Source organism: Microcaecilia unicolor, chromosome 3 (genome assembly GCF_901765095.1).
Source record: "Microcaecilia unicolor chromosome 3, aMicUni1.1, whole genome shotgun sequence".
Lineage (NCBI taxonomy): Eukaryota > Metazoa > Chordata > Amphibia > Gymnophiona > Siphonopidae > Microcaecilia > Microcaecilia unicolor.
This window is the reverse complement of record NC_044033.1, coordinates 409,704,867-409,730,555: the sequence shown is the minus strand read 5'-3', so window position 1 is coordinate 409,730,555 and position 25,689 is coordinate 409,704,867. Positions and strand designations below refer to the sequence as shown.

The following is a 25,689-nucleotide window of genomic DNA, read 5'->3' as shown; positions in this document are numbered from 1 at the left end:
TCCTCCACTGAAGTCGAGGGGGTGGCTAGCATAGGCGGCTGTAGATGCTGGTACTACACATGGAACTGGGGACGGAGGCATCACTGCAGGCTGAGGGCCTTACGGGGCAGCAGGAAGAGGCATTGCTGGTGCAAGCACCCCAGACGCCAATGCACTCTACTGAAGGAGCCCCACCAAGTGCTAATGGAGCATGGCCCTGATGCTTTCATTGAGAGCCACCATCGGGAAAAGCTGGGGCATCGACGAAGAAGCAGACTACTGAATTATTGGGGGTCAGTGTGGGTGCCTGGTCCTGGATTCATGGAGACCTGTGTGTTAGCACCTCCACAATGAAGGGAAAGCACTCTCCTGGTGCCAATGCTTCTTGGGGACTGGATCCCTTGGTGCCCCCTGCACCAAGCTTTGAGGGGGATTGATACCGATGCTTCTTGGCATTTGCCAGATGCCAGTCATCGATGCTTCTTGGTGCTGATGAGGACGACGTTGAATCTCCATGTGTCCTCAGTATCAGGTTTGATGGTAACCACTCCTGAGGCCCTTCATAATGGTCAGCATTGAGGAAGGTGGAGATCTGCTCGTATGACCACTTCCAGTGTCTGATAGGTGCGTAGCAGCCATAGGGACCAATGCACCCTTTAGGAGCAAAGTAACTGAAGCACTACTGTAGCACTATGCCTAGCCATCCATGAGACTATATTGACCTACATGACATACATGGTCCTACTTATATGTCACTATTCAGCATTCAGTATCTGATTATAAAGTGCAAATTCAGTCATTCTCTCTCTAAAGACTCTAAGGGGTAGATGCATCAAGCAAACGTAAAAAAATCAGAAACGTTAAAACCCTTACCGAATTTCAAATAACGAAGCATGCTCCAAAAACACAGCCCCAAAAAGTTTGGTGCGGTATTGGAAAGAACGATGCACCAATCCCCGTCGGTAATCGGCTCGTAAAGCATGCGCAAAGCAGCCAAGCGTTATGCTGGCTGCTCTGCGCATGCCAGAAACGTTCAAAACACAGTCAAATCGCAAGCACATGGCTCCCAAATCAAAATAAAAAAAGGATCGGGAGGGGGCAAGGGCGCTCATCAGGAGCGTCCTGTACGGACGGCCTTGCCCCCCCCCCGCTGCTCCCCACTTTCCGCCGCTCCCCCCACCCCGAAAAAGCAAACTTCTAGAAGCCCCTGCCCCCCTCCCTTCCTCACTACTCTCTCACCTCAGCTCCGCCTCCCGACATCCTCCGTCCGTGCCCCGCCCCCTTTTGGGGTCGTCGCCGCCATTCCCCTCCTCCATCGGGCCCCCCTTCCTCTTACCGGGCCCGTGCAGCGCCTCTCTCCTCTGTCCGAAGGCGCTGCACGGGCAAGAAGAAAGCTGAATCAGTTGATGCCTGCCTTCGCGATGGCGCGTCTTTCTCCTGCTGCGCCCGCCCCTGTCTGACGTCAGTAACCTATGTAGGTTACTGACGTCAGACAGGGGCGGGCCCAGGAGGAGAAAGACGCTCTATCGAAGCTAGGCGAAGGCAGGCATCAGCTGATTCAGCTTTCTTCTTGCCCGTGCAGCGCCTTCGGACAGAGGAGAGAGGCGCTGCACGGGCCCGGTAAGAGGAAGGGGGGCCCGATGGAGGAGGGGAATGGCGGCGACGACCCCAAAAGGGGGCGGGGCACGGACGGAGGATGTCGGGAGGCGGAGCTGAGGTGAGAGAGTAGTGAGGAAGGGAGGGGGGCAGGGGCTTCTAGAAGTTTGCTTTTTCGGGGTGGGGGGAGCGGCGGAAAGTGGGGAGCAGCGGGGGGGGGGGGGGGGGGGGGCAAGGCCGTCCGTACAGGACGCTCCTGATGAGCGCCCTTGCCCCCTCCCGATCCTTTTTTTATTTTTATTTTTTTATGTGTTTTCTGAGGTCCTTTGGACCAATCACAGCGCTTTTAGCTCTGCTAATGCGCTGGGATTGGCTCAAAGTTTGTTTATTTTTTCACTTAACACTTTTTCCTGGCACAGAGCTGTCCTAACGAGAGGTCCAGACCTCTCGTTAGTTTTCCTGCCTTTTTCCTGCGTAAAGGCAATCGGAAAAGGTTAGTGCATGTCGTTTCAATGGGGTTTTCACACTAATTGCTCATCTCCATTCCGTTTTCGTTAGCTGCTACTACCGTCGAAAAATAGGCTTTAGTGCATGGAAAGGATCGGAAATTCTTCCTTAAGGGCTCATTTAACGATGAAAAACGTTTAGTGCATCTGGGCCTAAGACATTGTAGGAGTACTCTGCATTCCCAAGATTATAAAGGTTTCTCAAACCGCCTTTTATAAGATGAAGTTGGTGAAGCAAGTAAAACCTTATCTAAATGATACTGTGCTTGGTCTGTAGTATTTCTCATTATTCTAATAGTCTTTATGTTGACTACTGATAAGAAAGCGCATTCCATTTAAACTGATGACAATTGCTTTTAAGGTATTACATAATCAACAACCCAAGTTTACAGTGGATAGACTTGGTGGTATTACTGGCCAGCAGTCTGCAATCAGTTGAAAGCTGTTTGCTCTCCATATCACCTAAAAGGATACAGAAAGTTGTGCTCAGGTCACCCACATGTGGTAAGCGATGTCCTGTTTGTCCTTGGAGAAGAGTTTTACAAATGAACAGAGGCTTCGCAGAACCCACTTGTTCCTATCACACAGTAGGAGCACCTCTAGCTTTACAGCTGGCTTCCACTTCCATGACAAGTCATGTGGGAGGCACATGAGCAGCACACAAGCTGCAGGCGGGAGAACAGGGAAAGCCATGTGCCCTATGGGCACTGTCCTACACATAGGCCAGAGACATACTTTCCCAGTCTACACTAACAGCCCTGATGCAGGAACCAGGTGTACTACCATTGTGACTCTTGAGACCTCTGACTACCTGATACAATCAGACACAGTGCATGCCTCTCCTCCTCCTTCGCCCACCTCCCCCCGGAGCCTGGCACTGACGAAGAAGTTGCTGTGATTCCTTCATGCCCTTTCAGAGGCTCCTGGGGACTCCCCTAGAATTCCCAACTTTGAATAGCCTTTGCTTCAAAAGCCTGCTGACAATCCAATTTTTTTTTCTGAAACATAAATCTTTATTCCTACAGAGATCAGACATCAAGCAGAGAAACCAGGATGGGGAAGGTCTGGGAGTCTAGTGGTACCACAAGGCCCTTACTCATCAACCGCAGCAGGGATCCTACAGGACCTCACTACTAAAGACAACATGGTCCACCGTGATTGGATTCTGCATGTCAGAGATCTGGAAGGAGCTCTTTCTTGACTCAATTATGTAAATGTCTACAGACCAATCCCTAAGAGTTTATACCAAGGCACTGGAGCTCGATTCAGGGCCACAAACCTTAGTCCATGCCCCAAGGATCCAGGCCACATGACAAAATCTTTCTGCATCAGTCAAAGCTGCAACCATCTGCTGGAGGCAGAAAGTACTGACAAGTTCAAAGGCTTTATCATTCCTTATGCTAGTGATTTCACTGAAGTCAGCATTCTCTGCCTGCATCTACTGTTTGGGGAGCAACTCTCCATACTGGTCTAGCAGGATAAAGAAATGCTGTTACTTGTAATCCCTTTCAACTGAAATAGTATGGAACATAATACATTACCATATGCACTTTTTCAGCATTAGGGAAAGTATTACAATCCCTAAGGAAAACACCAGAAACACTTACAGAATTACTGCCATTGAAACGTCCAGGCAATCTCTTGCCATACATTTTTGGTCTGCTTGCAGTAGGATGTGATAAGTTCTCTGAGGTAGGCTTTACATCATCAAAGCTCAATAGCTCTAAAGAAAAACAGAACACAAATTATGCTTGATTACTTATAGTAGCCAAACAGCAAATCAAAAGTTGAATTTTGATCTGAAACTTTGAAAAAGTTTAAGAAAAAATATAAAAGATTTCACAGATTAATGTTGTACACTAACATGGAAAATGATCACTTTCAAGTAGGGATCTAGTCCATTCTTATTAAAAAAAAAAAACACTTTACCAAGACAGCAAATAATCTGTGGGTTTGTCCATTAAGCCTCTTCTTAAAGTTGTTCAGCAAACTGAAAATTTCCAGCACACAGGCAGAAATCTACTGCAGAGCTATCAATTAAATTCTGTAGATTTTGCTATAGAAAACCACTACTGATTATTTCACAGATTTCCAGGGATCCACTTTCTTTCTGATTATGATTACTCAATGGAATCTGCCAGATTTTCCCAGTGAATTTTAAGATTTATAGATTTTTTGTTGAACCAGGCTCAAATATTACGTAATTCAATTTCAGACATTCCTACTGTTTTTAGACATTTTTGGTGAAAATGCCTAAGGTTAAAAAAAAAGGGGTGAGAAGCCATCTTTACACTTTTGTTGCTGTAACACATGAAATAATTAGATATCACTACTTAAGTTCAAAGAAATTCTGTAAATTGTATTCTGGTCATTCTGTTCTTGCATTTGCACTTCAATTATAGAGATGTCTACTCATTACAAATGACATGGGTAATATTTTTGATATTTCCCATTTTGGTTTTAGCCTGAAATGGCAGTAAAAACTGTAGGCTTTATTTCCCCATGTCATAGATACGATGCACTATTTGAGCAACAGGTATACCACTGATGAACAGTGCCCCAAATATGGAAAAATATTTTAAGAGGCCCATATTAAACAACAAAAAAATCCCATGTACCACGTAGAAGACTAAACAAAATTTAAAGTTTTGGCATGCACACCAATATTAAATCCTTAGACAGCAGTAGGACCAAAGGCAAGGTAAAAATGCCTATATAAAAATTAAACTGCTTCCATAATTTGGAAGAGCACATCCTCTGCTCATGGCTTTAATTTCCTGCAGCTTCTGAAAGTTAATAAAATTAACAGAAATATAAGTCATTTTAGTACAGTGTTGTGACACTTACACATGTAAACAGCTCACAAAGATAAATACTTTTCACTGCCCCTCCGAAGGGACACCACCTTGCAGAGGTGGAGGGGCTTCCGTGTTTCAATGACTCAGAGGGCTATGCTGTAGGGTTACCCATATCAGACAGGCCTCTGAGGAGAAACCAGACAAAGAGTGTCCCAACCTGGAGGATCCAAGATGGCGTTGAGGGAGGACGTACACTAGTTGAGTTCCCGTTTTACACCAGAATGCCTGAAGAAGAAGGCGCGCTCCCCAGAGAATGGGGAAGAGAAAAGGCAAAGCAATGGTGTTGTCCTCCTCGAACATGGCTGAGGTTCCCACCACTCCTCAGTCTATTTTGGAGGGATTCGGGGTCATAACGTCGGGGATATCGGTTCCTGCTTCGTGGAACAGCAAGGCTTTATTGTCGAATCTCAGTGGAGAGGGAGTGACTGAGTCCCCCTGTTGGCACGACCCCTCCAAGACCCGGAAACAGTATTGCTTCGCTATGGAGTTCAATAATGGAAACACCCGAAGTGGGTTAGGATTTTCACGTGACCCGAGGAGGTCCTGGCGCAGCATCGACTCCGGATAATAAACCAACTGGGGGATTGGAGAGTGAGCTCTTCCCCCGAAGATATCTAGAGCGGTTTCTGTGGAGAAATTGGATTTGGTGAAGCCAATAATGTCATAATGGACGTACTATAGGAACTGCTGCAGAGTGTGAATAACTCTCTTCTTCAGATGTTTAAAATTTTTCAGAACGCGAGTTAAAGAATTTATATTACTACTTATCTAATAAAGCGGAAGTCCAATATATAAAAATAGAGACTTTGATTACGGAAATGGTTTCTCTATGAAAATCAGATAATTTGGTAATTAAGAATAGTCATCTTTCTTGTAAAAAATTGGAATTTCTGGAGAACTAATTAAGAAAAAACAACTTGAGAATGATAAATTTACCTATAATATCTTCTTATATATTAGCTACTGAAATCTTGAAGAAATATTTCTCTGATACTTTGTTAATACTTTCTGATAGCCACCTTTTGGTGACTAAAGTGATTTATATTTCCTTTAAATTTTTCTTTATCAGAGAAAAGAGATGTAAGTTTAACTGACATTTTGGAAAATTCAGAAGTTATAGATATATTATTAGTGACTTTCGCCTTTGATTTAGATAGGAACAATGTTTTAAAATTGTATTTCCGATACATGGTTGATAGTTTTTTGGGTCCAAAGATTAATATATTTCCTGACACATCAAGGGAATCGCAGACTGGGAGGTGTGAAGTCTTGGCTTTCAAGCCAGGAATCATTGCCCTAGGTGTGACCTTCCTAGCGCGATTCCCTTGTAAGTGTTTTTATTTCCTTATTACTTATTTGTTTGAACCTAAGAAATTATAAGAGTTTGTGGAAACAGATGAAGAATCCTCTGCAGCAACTTCCTTCAGTTACCACTGTACCGGCTGCAATAACCGATTAACCTTCCTCCCTCAGAAAATGTGAAGTGTAAGATTAACCATTTTGAGTTTTCTTATTTTCTTTAAGATTGTTTTCCTGATCTTGGATCTTCCAATTGTGGACAATTGTATAAATATATATGTTGTTGAGAGAAAATGTTTTCCTTTTTCTTTATATTAATTTCTGTATTTCCTTACATTTATGTGATAAATGTGAAAGTAATTATGTAAAATGATAAAAAAAATACTTTTCATTGCCACTATTTATACATATAGATGCCAGAGGAGATAGATTCTGAGGGGATATGTTCTGGGTGTGGTTTGATCAGTCTAAATACTGTATTGTTTCTAATAACACACCTTTAATAATGGCCCATGTTCTTGTTTCAGCATGAAAAAACCCCTGTTTTTGACAAATTTAGTTTCCTCTAATAATAGCCCCTGCCCCAACCTCCCCAAGAGAATTCAAAATAACTGGCAATAGAAACATGGAATCATGACAGCAGATAAAGGCCAAATGGTCCATCCAGTCTGCCCATCCTCTGTACCCCTAACTCTTCCTTTTCCTAAGGGATCCCACGTGCTTATCCCACGTTTTCTTAAACTCTGATACGGCTCTTGACTCTATGACCTCCACCGGGAGGCCATTCCACGCTTCCACCACCCTTTCCCTGAAATAATACTTTCTTAGATTCTTCCTAAGCCTATTCCCTCTTAACTTCATCGTATGTCCCCTCATTCCAGAGTTTTACTTCAGTTGAAAAAGGCTCTCTTCCTGTACACTAATGCCCTTGAGATAGTTAAACATCTCTATCATATCTCCTCTCTTCCAGCGCATACATGTTGACGTTCATAAGACTGTTCCTATATTTTTTGTGTTCAAGACCGCATACCAATTTTGTAGCAGCCCTCTGGACTGACTCCATCCTGTTTATATCTTTCCATAGGTGCGGTCTCCAGAACTGCACAGAATATTCTAAATGGGGCCTCACCAGAGACTGATACAAGGGCACTATCACCTCTCTTTTCCTGCTGGTCATCCCTCTCTTTATGCACCCAAGCATCCTTCTGGCTCTTTTTCTACCTGTTTGGAAGCTTTAAGGTCATCAGACACAATCACCCCCAAGTCCCTCTCTTCCTTTGTACACAGAAGTACTTCACTCCCTATATTGTAATGTTCCCTCAGATTCTTGTGACCCAAGTGTATGACCCTGCAATTTTTAGCATTAAATCTTAGTTGCCAAATATCGGACCATTCCTCCAGCTTCGCTAAGTCCTTCCTCATGTCATTCACACCCTCCAGGGTGTTCACTCTGTTGCAGAGTTTGTTATCATCCGCAAAGAGACAAACCTTACCAGACAGCCCTTCTGCAATATCACTCACAGAGATATTAAAAAAAGCAGGCCCAAGGACCAATCCCTGCGGTACTCCACTGACAACATCCCTTTCTTCAGAGCAAGCTCCATTTACCACTGCCCTCTGTCTCCTTCCATTCAACTAATTTTTAACCCAGTTACTCTAGGACCCATACCAAGGGCACTCAATTTATTTACCAGTTGCCTGTGTGGAACTGTGTTAAAAGGTTTGAAGAAATCTAAGTATCTGTAGAATGTGTTAAGATGTGAACCTTATCTCTAAAGCTGTATTAAACCACTTAACTACACCACTGGTTGGAATGAGGGGAAGACAAGGTTTAGAGATGAAGCAGAAAAGCCCAAAACCACAGCTCTAAGGTAGGATTAGCTAGATATGAGAGGGAATACCAGAAAATGTCTTATCTCTGTGAGGTTTCACCACTGCAGAGGCAGGAATCAACAGACCATGTGATGGCCCTTAACATCCTTAATACAGGAGTTTTAGCCACACCTATGCTGTTCAATCCTGTACACAAGAAACCAGGTGGGGGAGGGGGAGGGCTAGAGAGGAATTCAGTACACCTTAAATAAAAAAGCTCTAACAGAGTTTTTGCAGTTTTTAAATGTAATGCCCAGATTAACAGACATCAGATCAAATAGAAAAGTTATAAAAACACAGCAAAGCACGGCACAAGTATAAACAGAGCAGATAAAAACACAGAAAAAGCACAGCTCAAGGGTAAACGGAGCAGATAAAACAGGTTGTTGTAAATAATATGAATGCAGTGGAAACAAGAACAGACAAGGATTTGAGGAAAGAGATACCCAAAACCACAGCTCTAAGGTAGGGTTGGCCAGATATGAGAGGGAATGCCAGAAAAAGTCAGAAAACGCAGTGCTTTCTTCACCCCGCTGCAATAACTGTAAATTTCCTTTCACCTTTTCTCAGAGTACTGGAAATGGGCTTCTACGAGGCCTTAAGTACATGCAGATATACTCAAGGCTTTGAGCGATGCTCAGGGACTTGCGTTGGCTCAGTGCCATAACCGTGAGGAGAGGTAAGAGAGATCCAGTCATCACTGGGGGAGGGGGGAATGAAGGACAACAATGCCAATTACCACATGGGGCAAAGTGGAAAAGAGAAATGGTGGTCATTGCAGGTAGGAGGGTAGAGGAGGGAAATGGTGCCTCCCCTAGACTTCAGAAAACCCACTGTTTCTAACAAAAGCCTGTGCTTTTAGAAAAAATATGGTATATATATCTTCACGCCTGATTACGCATACAACACATTTTTTTAAAAAATATGGGCACACATAAAGGTCACTAAACTGCTTGTATTGGACAGGGATTTAGAAGAGTGAATGAGAGAATAATTTTGTTTCTAATAAAAGCCTGGGCATATACAAAAATACGGTATATATATCTTCATGACTGATTATTCATACAGCACATATTTTAAAATATGGGCACACATAAAGGCCACTAAACTACTTGTATTGGACAGGGATATAGAAGAGTGAATGAGAGAACAATTGTGCCTAACTCTGGTATTTAAAACTTACAAATATTAAAAAAAAAAAAAAAATCTTTAGGAGGCTTTGCAGAATATATACATGTGCCTATACTTAGACATGCAGATACAAAAATCCAAAGAACCAAGCAGGAGTAGAAGATGACACAAAAGACGATCAGCCTTGGAGATGATGTAAACAACTTTACTGTAAAAGCACCAACAAATCTGGACCTGACACAGGCCGTGTTTTGGTGGGCACAGCCTCCTGCGTCAGGGGTCTCAGGGCGTCTTTTACTAAGGCAAGCTCACGTTTTTTGAATGTACTAAAATTGTGGGCGCGCTAAACTTTAGAGATGCCCATAGGAATGCATTGGCATCTCTAACATTTAGCGCGCCCACATTTAGCGTGCGCTAAGAACGTGAGCGCGCCTTAGTAAAAGGGGGTCTCAAATTCTAAATTCTCATGTTTGCAAGAAGAAAGAATCCTGGTGCCACTGTACTGGATACCAAATAGCCTTGTCAAAGCTATGAGCTACATGAAGGAAGCAATGAAAAAAAGCACTGGAGACTCCGTCAAACAGCTGGCGAAGTCTCTAACGCTTTTTTTCACTGCTTCCTTCACGTAGCTCATAGCATTGACAAGGCTATTTGGTATCCAGTACAGTGGCACCAGGATTCTTTCTTCTTGCAAACTTGAGAATTTAGAATTTGAGACCCCTGACGCAGATCCACCTGAGTGATATTGCTCTTTTTGTACATCTTTTTCTAAAATTGTTGCTCTTGCTGTACCTTTAGGAAAATAAATATTTCCTGCTGCTCTATTCATAATTTACAAAAGGATCCACACAGTGTGCTTTTTGTAAAATCAGAAGGAAATTGTGAACATCCTGACTTAGATCTTCCATTTCTAATCTAGATACAAAATTGGGCTTAAAATTAAAGAAGAAAGCTTCTGCAAACATAGTGGGACCCTTTACTAAGCCGCATACGCACCTACGTGCCCAATGCACATCAATTTGAGTTACCGCCCAGCTACCGTGTGGCCTTTGCGGTAATTTCATTTTTGCATGTGTCCGCTACGTGCACCAGAAAATATTTGTATTTTCTGGCGCACAGGCGGTAATCGGCATTTTACACGCATAGACCATTATTGACCGAGGTCAATGGTTTGCAGCAAGGTCTCAGACCCAAAATGGACGCGCGGCAATTTTTTATTTTGCCGCATGTCCATTTTCAGCAAAAATTTTAAACATTTTTTTACAAGTGTGCTGAAAAATGATTCTGTGCATGGCCAAAACACGCATCTACACTAGAGAAGGCCATTTTTCAGCGCGCCTTTGTAAAAGGGCCCCAGAGTGACTTTTGTCCAGCACTCATAATATACCCTTTAGGTCTGAAGGCCTTCTAGTGCTCTTTATATTAGTTTTTATTGCACATTTTGTTCAGCAGAATTCTAGAAGATGTAGAAAATTAACATAAAAATGTAGTTTCAAAACTATGCAAGCAAACCTGCAGATGTTTTGCATTTTTTTCTTGATGTTTACAAATCACTCTGGGCCCTGTTTATTAAGCTGTGATGTCGGCTTGCGCTAAAAATTAGTGTGCACTAACACTAGAAGCACCCTTAGGAATATATGGGTGTGTCTAGCATTAGCGTGCACTAAAAATGTTAGCACACCTTAGTAAACAGGGCCCTTTGTGTAGTTCTATTTTCTTTTTATATAGGCCCAGGCCATACATATTCCGCGAATTAGAAAAGAAAGACAGAACTCCAAAAGACAGCCGGCCTGGTTGAAAAGTGAGGTGAAGGAAGCTATTAGGGCTAAAAGAAACGCCTTCAGAAAATGGAAGAAGGAACCGTCTGAAAATAACAAGAAGCAGCAGCATAAGGAGTGTCAAAGCAAATGCAAGGCGCAGAAAAAGAAGGCCAAGAGGGATTACGAAAAAAAGATAGCATTAGAGGCAAAAAAACGTAGTAAAATTTTTTTTCGGTATATTAAAAGCAGGAAGCCGGCAAAAGAATCGGTTGGGTCGCTGGATGACCGAGGGGTAAAAGGGGCGATCAAGGAAGACAAAGACGTAGCGGAGAGACTGAATGAATTCTTTGCTTTGGTCTTCACCGAGGAAGATTTGGGTGGGATACCGGTGTCGGAAATGGTATTTCAAGCGGACGAGTCGGAGAAACTTACTGACTTCACGGTAAACCTGGAGGACGTAATGGGCAGTTCGGCAAACTGAAGAGTAGCAAATCTCCTGGACCGGATGGTATTCATCCTAGAGTACTGATAGAACTGAAAAATGAGCTTGCGGAGCTACTGCTAGTGATATGCAACTTATCCTTAAAATCGAGCGTGGTACCAGAAGATTGGAGGGTGGCCAATGTAACGCCCATTTTTAAAAAAGGCTCCAGGGAGATCCGGGAAATTATAAACCGGTGAGTCCTGACGTCGGTGCCGGGGAAAATGGTAGAGGCTATTATTAAAAACAAAATTACAGAGCACATCCGAGGACATGGATTACTGAGACTGATTCAGCACGGCTTTTGTGTGGGGAAATCTTGCCTGACCAATTTACTTCAATTCTTTGAAGGAGTAAACAAACATGTGAAAACATAATACAATAAAATATAATATCAAATCAATATCAGTTAAAAACATTCAGATTAAATATGCATGCAATAAAATAATAATTTTAATACAAGACATGATATCAACACAAAATATAACAATATCAACACTAAATGTATATCAATAGAACTGCATCGGACAAATAGGTGGAGATATACAACACTAAAATAACTGAATGACCATACATACTAAATATCACCTACCTAATAGGGGTAAAAAGCAAAGTGAACCCCTAAAAGTAGTCATACAACCACCTAAAAAATACAAAATAAAATAAATAAATAAAATCTCACAATGCTTGGCCTCAATTGCCGTCTTTTATGCACATTCAATGACCTAAAAATATTGAAATTAATATGCAAGCTGAACAACGTTTGATTTATAGATTTAAGACTGTTAAACCTTTTGGGTTGAATCAAGAAACTGATCTCTCAGTGTTTTTATAGTACTACCAGCAGATTGCCATTATGTACTGCTCAATCCAATGTTTGACTAAATCAGCCACCTGGTGGTCAGTATATGTTACTACATGTCTCCAATGCTTGTTCCATATCCTTTGCCTGGAAATGTCACATGACAGATTTTTTTTTTTTTTAATAATTATCTCTGTTTCTTAAAGTTTTTTTGTTTTTTTCCATTTTTACTTTTACTTATCTGTTTTTGAGATGTCCATAGTATTTTATATACACTTTTATTTGGATTAGTGGGTTCTTGTTCTAGAATTTTCTTTGACCTTTGAACTCTCAAAGGGGATATTTAAAGGACTAATCAGAGTGTTTGTTATAACGCTGCCAGTCAACATAGCATTGTGAAGTTTGCTGAGTAAGCTTGGGAAGCACTTATGTAAGGTAAGATATAAGATACTCCATATGGAATTTAGATGGTGGTGTGTATTGTTTAAACAGTTTGGCTTGCTTTAAATATGTTTTGTCAATGCAAATTCTAAGTCAGTTATTTTTTCTAAGCCAGTTGCTTGTTGCTCCATGTCTGTTTTATTGAAGTTTGTGTAATCTGATCAGCTTAGTGCTGTCAGCTTCAATACTTAGAGGGGGTTTAGGATGTTGCCACAGTTATGATTGAAACAGATGATTGTATATCTACCTATTCAAGTATTAGTAAAGAGCACTGCATTACATGCCAGTTGTGCTGAGTGGGATTGCTAAATTCTTTCTAATGTTAAAATCATTAGGGTTTATGTATGGATATCCACCCATTTAAATAGCAACATAAAGCATTGGATTGCCTGTGAGTTTGGCTGAGCGCCTCTGAATCAGTATTGCTACATCCATTACAAAGTTTTTTCTAATGATACAAGTATCAGGGTAAGTATGTTTGGTGCGTTGCAACAGCACAATTTCAATTGATGTTTGTACATTCAAACAACAGCAATGAGTGCTGGATTGCCTGTGAGTTGTAATCAGTTTTTTTCATGGCCACTGTGGAGTTCTTTTGAATGATATCATCATCAGGATACATGTGATTGTCATAAAACAGTATGATGTTTTTAGGTACTTTGTATCAATTTCTATTGATTTGAGTTGCTATCTATTAGAACATGGAAACCCACTGATTCTCACTTTTTAACAAAGTGAATATTAATTTCAATATTTTTAGATCATTGAATGTGCATAAAAGATGGCAATTGAGGCCAAGCATTGTGAGATTTATTTATTTATTTTATTTGTATTTTTTAGGTGGTTGTATGACTACTTTTAGGGGTTCACTTTGCTTTTTACCCCTATTAGGTAGGTGATATTTAGTATGTATGGTCATTCAGTTATTTTAGTGTTGTATATCTCCACCTATCTGTCCGATGCAGTTCTATTGATATACATTTAGTGTTGATATTATTATATTTTGTGTTGATATCATGTCTTGTATTAAAATTATTATTTTATTGCATGCATATTTAATCTGAATGTTTTTAACTGATATTGATTTGATATTATATTTTATTGTATTATGTTTTTAGATTCTGATCTGGTTTTTATTTTTATTGATGTGATAGTGTTTTTAGATATGTTTTATTATCAAATATACAATGGTGAAGTTTATGTTTTACTCATTATGTGTTTTTATTTTGTAGTTTTTTTTACCCCTGACGCAGCCTGAGGGCGAAAGTGGCCACGTCGGGTAACTGTAATAAACCACTTCTTCTGTTACCCTCCTGTTCTATTTTTTTGTCTTTTTTTGATCAGCTTTTTTTTCTTCTGATTTGCCATTTCTGTGGAGATCTTTGCTTTTTTTTTGTTCTGTAAACAAACATGTGGACAAAGGGGAGCCGGTTGATATTGTGTATCTGGATTTTCAAAAGGCGTTTGACAAGGTACCTCATGAAAGGCTACAGAGGAAATTGGAGGGTCATGGGATAGGAGGAAATGTCCTATTGTGGATTAAAAACTGGTTGAAGGACAGGAAACAGAGAGTGGGGTTAAATGGGCAGTATTCACAATGGAGAAGAGTAGTTAGTGGGGTTCCTCAGGGGTCTGTGCTAGGACCGCTGCTTTTTAATATATTTATAAATGATTTAGAAATGGGAGTAACTAGCGAGGTAATTCAATTTGCTGATGACACAAAGTTATTCAAAGTCATTAAATCGCGACAGGATTGTGAAAAATTACAGAAGGACCTTACGAGACTGGGAGACTGGGTGGCTAAATGGCAGATGACGTTTAATGTGAGCAAGTGCAAGGTGATGATGCATGTGGGAAAAAAGAACCCGAATTATAGCTACGTCATGCAAGGTTCCACGTTAGGAGTTACGGACCAAGAAAGGGATCTGGGTGTCGTCGTCGATAACACGCTGAAGCCTTCTGCTCAGTGTGCTGCTGCGGCTAGGAAAGCGAATAGAATGGTGGGTATTATTAGGAAAGGTATGGAAAACAGGTGTGAGGATGTTATAATGCCGTTGTATCGCTCCATGGTGCGACCGCACCTTGAGTATTGTGTTCAATTCTGGTCACCGCATCTCAAGAAAGATATAGTAGATTTGGAAAAGGTGCAGCGAAGGGCGACTAAAATGATAGCGAGGATGGGACGACTTCCCTATGAAGAAAGACTAAGGAGGCTAGGGCTATTCAGCTTGGAGAAGAGACGGCTGAGGGGAGACATGATAGAGGTATATAAAATAATGAGTGGAGTAGAACAGGTGGATGTGAAGCGTCTGTTCACGCTTTCCAAAAATACTAGGACTAGGGGGCATGCGATTAAACTACAGTGTAGTAAATTTAAAACAAATCGGAGAAAGTTTTTCTTCACCCAACGTGTAATTAAACTCTGGAATTCATTGCCGGAAAATGTGGTGAAGGCGGTTAGCTTAGCAGAGTTTAAAAAGGGGTTGGACAGTTTCCTAAAGGACAAGTCCATAAACCGCTACTAAACGGACTTGGAAAAATCCAAAATCCCAGGAATAACATGTATAGAATGTTTGTACGTTTGGGAAGCTTGCCAGGTGCCCTTGGCCTGGATTGGCCGCTGTCGTGGACCAGATGCTGGGCTCGATGGACCCTTGGTCTTTTCCCAGTATGGCATTACTTATGTAGGTTATTCAGTTTTGAAAGGTCATATGTCTGATGTAAAATATCCATTCAGTATCTACTGTCCTTGTTAAACAGGGCTGAGCAAGTTAACAGATCTTATTTGTCAGCAATGGTACTCAATGCTGATGGATATACTGTACTATTATATTACTCAAATTCTTAACTAGCAATAGACCCATATGGAGAAATTAGGTCTTACCTGTTAATTTGCTTTCCTTGAGGCTCTCCAGACCATTCCCTACGAGTGGATAATATGCACTCCTATTAGCAGAGGGAGACTGAGAATTACTGACAGTGCTCCTGTATACGGGACTATGCAACCCTGACCTGCTCTGTAGTTCGAATAGCCAAGCAACACCTAAAAAAATCTTCAACCACAAGGAACTGAACACTTAAAACACCACCAGAAATTGAGCTTCCAGAAGGAGCTCCCCAGAAGGAAAAGGGCACCAAAAAGAATAACTGGAACAAACTTTAATAAAAAAAACACAGATGCAGTTGCAATCCCAGACGGAAGAAATCTCAACAATCCCACTGTTCCTGTGTGGGCTCGGGAATGGTCTGGAGAGACTCAAGGAAAACAAATTAGCAGGTAAGACCTAATTTCTCCTTCATTATCGTCTTCTCCAGACTATTCCCTATGAGTGGGAAGAACCATAACAGTACTCACCGAGGATGGGAAAACCCCCGGAACAAGATGGACGCCCCAAAGGAAGCATCCTGTCGTGCCTGCATGTCCAACCTGTAATGTTTGACAAAGGAATGCAGTGAGGACCAAGTCGCCGCCTTACAAATGTCCTGTGGCAGAATGAGAGTGTGTTGTGCCCAGGAAGAAACTTGCATGCGTAGAATGCACCCGAAGAACAGCGGGCACCTGTTTCCCCGGCAGCAGGTACGCAGAAGAAATTGCCTCCTTGATCCAACGCGTGATGGAAGCCTTGGAAGCCACCTCCCCTTTTCTAGGTCCCCCGAACAAGACCCAGAGGCGGTTGGACTTCCGAAAGTCGGCTGTCCGATGCAAATAGCACCGCAACGCCTGACGAACATTCAACTTATACAACCGAGGGGACTCATCCCCCAGGAAGGAAGGCAAGGAAATAGACTGGTTGACATGAAATGGAGAAATCACCTTAGGAAGAAAGGAAGGAACCGTCTTTAACAACACCTTCTCCTTGGTAAGGACCAGAAATGGCTCATGAGAGGACAGAGCCTGCAACTCAGAAATATGCTGCACCAAAGTGATAGCCACCAAAAAGATCACCTTAAGCGTAGCCTGCCCTAAGGGCTCAAATGGAGCTTGAACCAAAGCCGACTGCACCAAATTCAAGTCCCAGGGAGGGACCACCGGGCGCACGGAAGGCTGCAATCGCTTAACCCCCTAGAAAAAAACAAGAGACATCCAGATGAAGGGCTAACAATTTCCCCTGAAGCGGACCCGAAAGCACACGAGCGCCGCCAACTGAACCCGAAGGGCGGACAGCAACAATCCTTTCTCCAGACTTCCCTGTAAAAATTCTTGTAGATGACCAACGGAGGTCCTCAATGGCGACACCTTCCGCTCTTCGCACCAAGCCTAAAAAAAAACAGCACGCCAAACCCAAACATAAGCCAAGGAAGTGGACCGCTTCCTGGAACTCAGAAGGGTAAGCACCACCGCAACCGAGTAGCTCTTCATCAACAGTTGTGCCCGCTCAACAACCATGTTGTAAGCGAAAATTGAGCTACGTCGGGCATTCGGACGGGTTCCTGAACCAACAGACCCTCCTTCGACGGAAGAGAAAGCAAAGCGTCCACCTCCAATCGCACGAGATCCACATACCATGGTCAACGCAGCCAATCGGGAGCCACCAGTATCACGTGACCAACGTGACCCTGGATATGCTGAAGATCCCAACTGATGAGTGGCCATGGAGAAAACACAAACAAGAGGACTCGATAAGGCCAGGGCTGTGCCAACACATCGAGACCCTCTGACAACAGCTCCGTTCTGCGGCTGAAAAACCGCAGAGCTTTGGCATTCTCTGCCGTGGCCATCAGATCCATTACTGGGGTGCCCCACTGATCGACAATGAGCTGAAAGGTGAACGGGGCTAATGCCCACTCTCCTGGATCCAGATGATGCCGATTTAGATAATCCGCCTGTAGGTTGGATGCTCCCTCAACATGTACTGCCAAGAGAAGCCATTCTGTTCCGCCCAGGTCATGATCAACGCCAACTCCTGTGCTAAAAGAGAGCTTCTGGTCCCCCCCTGAGAACTGATGTAAGCAACTGCTGTCACATTGTCGGAGAGAACTTGGACATCGCGAAATAGGAGCATCGGCTGAAAATGCAACAGAGCAAGATGAATTGCCATGGTTTCCAGCCGATTGATGGACCAGTGAGACTCCTCTGCCAACCAGGAGCCCTGAGCAACTTGTCCCTGACAATGTGCTCCCCACCCAGTCAGGCTGGCATCCGTTGTTACTAACACCCAGTCCGAAGCGTTGAGGGGCATGACCCAACTCAGTTAACAATCCAGCCACCATTGAAGGCTGAGTCACACTGGATGACGGAGAGAAACTCTGCATGACAGAGAGTCCACCTGAGGGGATCAGTGAGCCAAGAGGGCCGCATGAAGAGGCCTCATTTGTGCCCGTGCCCACGGCACCACCTCGATGGGCGCCGCCATAGACCCCAGCACCTACAAAATATCCCACACTGATGGAGCCTGGATCGCCAGCAACCAACACAACCAGAAATGGATCTTCAGGATACGCATTGCCGGAAGGTGCACCAAGCCCTCGCGTGTATTGAAACACACTCTCAGGAATTCCAAGGACTGAGAGGGAACTAGCGAGCTCTTGGATTCATTGACAATCCATCCCAACTGCTGGAGAAAGAAACCACTTGACCTGAGGCTCTCCGGTTTTCCTCTGCCGACTTTGCCCCCATTAACCAATCGACCAGGTAGGGATGCACCAAGATCCCCGCCTGACGCAACTGAGCCGCTACCACCAGCATCAACTTGGAGAAGGTCTGTGGCGCTGTAGAAAGCCCGAAGGGCATTGTTCGAAACTGGAAGTGATCTCCCAGGACTGCAAAGTGAAGAAACTTCTGATGGTCCAGAAGAATAGGAATGTGAAGGTATGCCTCTGTAAGATCTAAGGACATGAGAAACTCCCCCGGCTGAACTGCCACGATAACCGACTTGAGAGTCACCATGCGGAAGAGCAACACCTGAAAGCACCATTCACCCTCTTTACTACTACTACTACACATCATTTCTATAGCGCTACCAGTCGTACGCAGCGCTTCACAATTGAACATGAAGAAAAGACAGTCCCTGCTCAAAAGAGCTTACAATCTAAATCAGGACAGACAGGACAAATAAGGGATAAGGGTAGGACAATCTCGCACAAAATGTAGATTGTAACAACAAATAAAATTGAAAAATTTTATGTTGAAATTGCAAAGTGGTTGCTGAGAAGACAGCAAAAAAACTGTAGGTGGTTACTTTTTTTTGCCTCGACCTGCAGTATGGTAAACAATTTGAAATGCTAGCTGCCAGTAAAGTAGAAATTTCAAGATTCCCATTATTGACTGGAACAAAAGATACACAAAACTCTTTATACAAAATGGCATAACGTTAAATTTTCACCTTTCCAGTTCACGGAGAAAACTAGAACTGTACATTGTGCACATCCATTTTGCAGTTGATTCCATCATGTTTCACTGAAGAAGAGCAATCAGGAACAAAAACATTCACAAGGCATTGACAAGTCACATGTACAGTACTGGAGTTTTTATCAGGTCCAGAATTGGACACCAGGCCCCCTCCTTCTTGGGCATAACAAAGTAAATGGAATATCTGTCAGAACCTCTGTCGCCTGGAATGGGAACCATGGCCCACAGAGCCAGAAGAAGAACCAGGGTCTGACGCATGGCCCTGAGCGGTGACTTGCAAGGAGAAACGAAAAAGGCATCTGGAAGCACATGGCAAAACTCCAGGGAATACCCGGCCGTACCTGACTATATCAAGACCCAGTGGTCTGAAGTTACCCGGATCTGGCTCCAATAAAACAGCTGAAGCCTGCCTCCTACAGCCAGAACCGGAGACTGGGCCCCCGCATCTTCACTGGGAGGTTCTGGCACTGCTGGACCCCCGGCACCTCCTCCTCTACAGTTTCCGCAAAAGGATTGACCTCTATTCCAGAACTGAGCACACTGACAACCAGCACCTCTACCTGGCCTGTATCTGCAAGCCTCCCTGAGGCGCCCTCGGGCCGCAGACGGGGAAGCCAAGTGGGACCTATACTCCGGAAGCCGAGCCCCTTTGGACTTGCCCAGACTCTTGACAAGTTTCTCCAACTTATCGCCAGAAGCTTACCCTGGAAAGGAAGCTGATTCAGACGTACTTTGGATGCTACATCTACTGTCCAGTGACAGAGCCACAAGAAGCAATGTTCCGACACTACCAGTGCCAGACTCTTCGCAGAGGCCCAAACCAAGTCATACATGGCATCCGCAAGAAAGGCGGTGCCCATCTCCAGATTAATGACATTGGCTGTCGAATGAGGAGTCTGCTGGAACATCGGGGAGACGCTCAGCCCAACGAAAACAACCCCGAGCCAGATATCTCACGCAGATGGCCATCTGCAAGGGCAAGGCAGAAACCTTGAAGGAGCGCTTCAACAAAGCCTCCAAACTGTGATCCTGCGGGTCCTTGAGAGATGCCCCACCTTCAAGAGGGATAGTCGACTTCTTGGTGACTGCTGTAACTAGTACGTCCACCTTGGGGACCCGAAAGATCTCCAGTTCTGCCTAAAAGAGCTGATAAAGGCAAGCCATGGCACAGCTGATTCGTAAAAGCGAATCGGGAACAAGCCATTCCGCCTCCACCAGTTCCTTCAAATCCTCATGATAAGGAAAGGTTTCTGGAGGTCTACGAACCCCCTTAAGAAGCGGGTCCACTTCTGGGACACCTAAGGTGGATCTTCTGACAATTTAAGCAACTGAAGTACCTCCGCCAAAAGGGAGGGCAGCTCTTGCCTTCTAAAAATGCATACTACCAAAGGATCTTCACCTAAGGGAGCTTCAGAAGATTCATCCATCCTGCGTCCCAAAACTCTCCCTCCTCCGCCTCTAATGGAGGGTCTGAACCAAGGGAGAGAACCTGCCCAGATCCTCCACGCTAGCCACATGCGGCCTCTTGGACCCAGTTGCCTCAACTGCAGACCGCAAGGGCCCATCCGTGGAGGAGGGGCTGGAGAACCCGCTGCAACATCAGGAGAAATTCCTCTCTTCAGGCAATAAGCCTGATGGAGCAGCAGCACAAATTCTGGCGAAAACGGAGTTGCTGAAGCCCCCGAGGCATCCTGCCGCAACATCACCAGTGGCTCCTCAGAGAAAGAAGGAACCCAAGTCCAGCTCCTCCCCAGAACTGGGCCTTACCTCCTTGCAAACCCTGCACAAACAGGTGCTATGGGAGACCATGCGGCACGCTGAACAGGCCACTGCTCCTCTTCCTTTCCTGCTCTGCTCCCCACCAGGGTCCTTGCCTGAAGGAACTTCTCCCAGAGAAGGGGGGAGAAGGCCAAGGCGCACTGCAAAGAGTAGTGGGAGGGACCCAGAGCCCAGAGTGTACACCCCCCCCCAAAAAAAAAGGCATAGGGGCCAAGAACCCAAGACCAATGCAGCTGTTTCTCTCCCAAGGAGGTTCTTTTTGTACCTATTTTCCTTACTAAACCACTAAGCAAGATCCCTAAAGGGAACCTGCAACCTAACTAAAACCAAGGGGCCAAAACCGGCACACCCACCAAAAACATGGCGTAGGGTTGCACAGCACCTACGTCTGTTGGGAGACTACTGAGCAGGTCAGGTTTGCACAGTACCTTATACAGGAGTGCTGTTCGATAATTCTCAGTCTCCCTCTGCTGGTAGGAGTGCATAATACCCACTCAGAAAATGGTCTGCAGAAGACAATAAGGAAGGCCCTACTTACTAAGCCGCACTAGTGTTTTTAGCACAGGAATATATGGGCGTCTCTAGCATTTAGTGCAAGCTAAAAATGCTAGTGCACTTTAGTAAACAGGGTCCTTAATGTCATATAACCAAATTCATGGCAACTGAATTGAAAAATTATTTTAAACAAAGTTAGCTAGAAAAAAGAATTGAAATGTCTAACTCAAGTGTCTTCTGGTACAGCTTAGGGATGAGGTTAGGATAGTGTTTTAATAGAAGATGTCTACTTTGTTTCAAGAGAAAAGAAATCTCTCAAAATAATTCTCTCTCATTTACTGGTTTAAATGTGTGACAAACTATAAAGGCTATGCAAGGAATGGGAAAACAAACAAAAAGACAACTAAGGGGCCATTTTATTAAAGATTTGTGTGTGCTGACATGTGCGTGTGCTAATTCATATATGTCCTACTTTATACCTATGGTGGCCAATGTAATGCCAATTTTTTTTTTAAGGGTTCCAGAAATGATGCGGGAAATTGTAGATCGGTAAGCATGACGTCGGGTCCTGAGCAAAATGGTAGAGACCATTATAAAGAACAAGATTGCAGAGCATATACATAAGCATGGATTAATGAGATAAAGCCTACATGGATTTAGTGAAGGTAAAACTTGCCTCACCAATCTACTACATTTCTTTGAAGGGGTGAATAAACATGTAGATAAAGGTGAGCCGTCAATATTGTGCATCTGGATTTTCAAAAGGCGTTTGATAAATTACCTCATGAAAGACTCCTGAGAAAATAAGAAAGTTATGAGGTAGGAGGTAATGTCCTATTGTGGATTAAAAACTGGTTAAAAGATAGAAAACAGAGTAGGGTTAAAAGGTCAGTATTTTCCATAGAGAAGAGAGTAGGGTTCTCCCCAGAGGTCTGTGCTGGGCCTGCTGCTTTTAACATATTTATAGATTATTTAGAAATGGAAGGTAATTAATTTTTTTTTTTGTTACATTTGTACCCCGCACTTTCCCACTCATGGCAGGCTCAATGCGGCTTACATATTATATACAGGTACTTATTTGCACCTGGGGCAATGGAGGGTTAAGTGACTTACCCAGAGTCACAAGGAGCTGCCTGTGCCTGAAGTGGGAATCGAACTCAGTTCCCCAGGACCAGAGTCCATCACCCTAACCAAAGTTATTCAAAGTTGTTAAATCACTAGAGGACCTTACGAGACTGGGAGACTGGGCATCCAAATGGCAGATGACATTTAGTATGAGCAAGTGCAAAGTAATGCATGTGGGAAAGAGGAACCCAAACTATAGCTATGTGATGCAAGGTTTCACATTAGGAATCACTGCTCAGGAAAAGGATCTAGGTATCATCATTGATGATACGTTGAAACCCTGTACTCAGTGTGCAGCGGTATCTAAGACAGCAAACAGAATGTTAGGAGTTATTAGGAAAGGATTGGAAAGCAAAAATGAGAACGTTATAATGCCTTTGTATTGCTCCATGGTAAGACTACACCTCGAATTCTATGTGCCATTCTGTTCACTGTATCCCAAAATAGAAATAGCGTAATTAGAAAAGGTACAGAGAAGGGTGATGAAAATGATAACGGGGAGGGGAAGGGAAGACTTCCCTTTGAGAAAAGGCTAAAACGGTTAGGGCTCTTCAGCTTGGAGAACAGATGGCTGAGGAGAGATATGGTAGAGGTCTATAGAAATACTAAGTGAAGAGGAACAGGTAGAAGGTGAATCGCTTGTTTATTGTTTCCAAAAACACTAAGACTAGGGGACATGCAATGAAGCTAAGTAGCAAATTTAAAACAAACCAGAGAACATTTTTTTCACTCAACATGCAATTAAACTCTGGAATTCAATGCCAGAGAATGTGGTTAAAGCAGCTAGCTTAGCAGAGTTTAAAAAAAGGTTTGGCTAATTTCCATAACCATTATTAAGAAAATCCACTGCTTATTTCTAGGATAAGCAGCATAAAATCTTTGTTACTGTTCTGGAATCTTGCCAGGTACTTGTGACTTGGATTTGCACTGTTGGAAAGAGGATACTGGGCTTGATGTATCTTTGTGGTCTGCCCACTATGGCAACACTTATATACTATGTTCTTATGTAGGTGGCACTTAGTGGACACTAATGTCTCTAAGTGGATACTAACCATTAGTAAAGGGGCCCCTAAAGTAGCAAAGAATAAGGAAAAACAGAAAAATTAAAAAAGGATTGAACAGGGGCCACCTTAATAAGCCAGTAGTGCCCATCAGCAGATGGTGTGCAAGCTGCCTTCACACCCCACACCAGAGATGGAAGGGATGACAGTTATTACTTCATAATAGCTCCTGCTGGGCTGGCTTAACAGCACACTAGTACTGAGCACCAGAGGAAACCTGATATCTGTGAAACTTGGAGAACCATTGCTGCAGTAGATAGTCTAGCCATGGAAAATCAGCAGGTAGCCACAAACAAAAGCTCTTTGAAACAAGTTCTGATAGATTTGAAGATCAAACAATAGGAGGAAAGAAGTCAGGCATAAACAACTGAAAAATGATCAAATACAGAAGAGACATGAAATATTTAGAAAAAAGTACTACAAACAAATCTCAAAAAATAAAGCTAATGGACTTGAGAGCAATTTTCAGTGTTGTATAGTAACTAAGTAAATGTAAGTAGTTACTGCACTTAAGTAAAAGGTTTGCTTTTGCTTGAAAAGAACTACAGGATAGCATTTGTTACTTTTACTGATTTAGAAAAAATATTGGAGTGTGGTAGCCGTGTTAGTCTACTCTTAAGGTTATCAATAGAAATCAAACAAAATAAAACATGGAAAAGAAAATAAGATGATACCTTTTTTATTGGACATAACTTAATACATTTCTTGATTAGCTTTCGAAGGTTGCCCTTCTTCCTCAGATCGGAAATAAGCAAATGTGCTAGCTGACAGTGTATATAAGTGAAAACATTCAAGCATTACTATGAGTCTGACAGGGTGGGAGGATGGGGGTGGGTAGGAGGTATGCATGGGGACAATCAAAGCATATCATTGATATTCTAACAGGATGGGTGTGGATAGGTGAGGGGAGGGTGATCAACAGAGACATATAGCTTTATGGTTTATAATGGGCTAGGAACCCCAGATCCTTGTTAAGTCCTTTCTGTTGGGTGTTAAAATATTCAATCATTCTGACTTCAAAGGTCTTACGTTCTTGTATGGTTTTAAAGTTACCTTTCAGGATTCTCACTGTAAAGTCACTGGTACAGTGTCCTGGTCCTGTAAAATGTTGACCAACAGGCGTGGGAACCCTACTGGCACCAGTATTGTTCATGTGATGTCTATGTAAATTGAATCTTGTCTTAAGCATCTGGCCTGTTTCTCCAATATAGCATCCTTCGTTACATTTTTTTTACACTGAATGATATATACCACATTGGAAGATGAGCAAGTGAAAGATCCCTTTATGTTGAATATCTTTCCTTTGTGGATGACTTTGGGGTCCTGTGAAATATTTTGGCATAGTTTGCAACTGGATAAATTACAGGGAAGTGTGCCCTTCTGTTCCTTTTCAGTCTGTGATGGAAGTTTACTTCTGATTAGCTTGTGTTTTAAGTTGGGTGGCTGTCTGAAGGCTAGTACTGGTGGGGATGGGAATATCTCTTTCAGTAATTCATCCTCCTGGAGTATAGGTTGTAGATCTCTTAAGATTTTCCTCAGTTTTTCCAGCTCTGGATTGTATGTCACTACAAGGGGGATTCTGTCTGTGGAGTTTTTCCCCTTGTACTGTAGCAGATTCTCCCTGGGTGTTTTGAGGGAGGAGGCAATATTCTTGGAGATTATTTTGGGGTTGTAGCCTTTCTGTTTGAAGGATGCAGTCAGGCTTTTAAGGTGTCTGTCTGTCCCCTGGGTCAGAGCAGATACGGTGGTATCTTGTGGCTTGGCTGTAAATGATGGATCTTTTTGTATGTGAAGGATGGAAGCTGGAGTTGTGGAGGTAGCTGCATCTGTCTGTGGGTTTCTTGTATATAGATGTTTGTATACAGCCATCACTGATTGAGACCGTGGTGTCCAAAAAATTGACTTTTTCTGGGGAGTAGTCAATTTTGAATCTGATTGTAGGATGGTGTGTATTGAAGGCAGAATAAAATTGTTTCAGAGTTTCTTCACCCTTCGTCCAAATCATAAAAATGTCGATGTACCGGTAGTATTTTAGAGGTTTGGTCATGCATACCTCCTACCCACCCCCATCCTCCCACCCCTGTCAGACTGTCATAGTAATGCTTGAATGTTTTCACTTATATACACTGTCAGCTAGCACATTTGCTTATTTCCG

The 25,689-nt window shown here is 43.1% G+C and overlaps 1 protein-coding gene across 1 annotated transcript in view; it reads right to left on the bottom strand.

Moving 5' to 3' along the window:
* The window catches only part of CD2AP (CD2 associated protein), a 442,106-nt gene that overhangs the window by 38,681 nt on the left and 377,736 nt on the right, over positions 1 to 25,689 (bottom strand). The window contains 1 exon segment of the mRNA XM_030198789.1: positions 3,689 to 3,804. Coding sequence (XP_030054649.1) covers positions 3,689 to 3,804 — 116 coding nt within the window.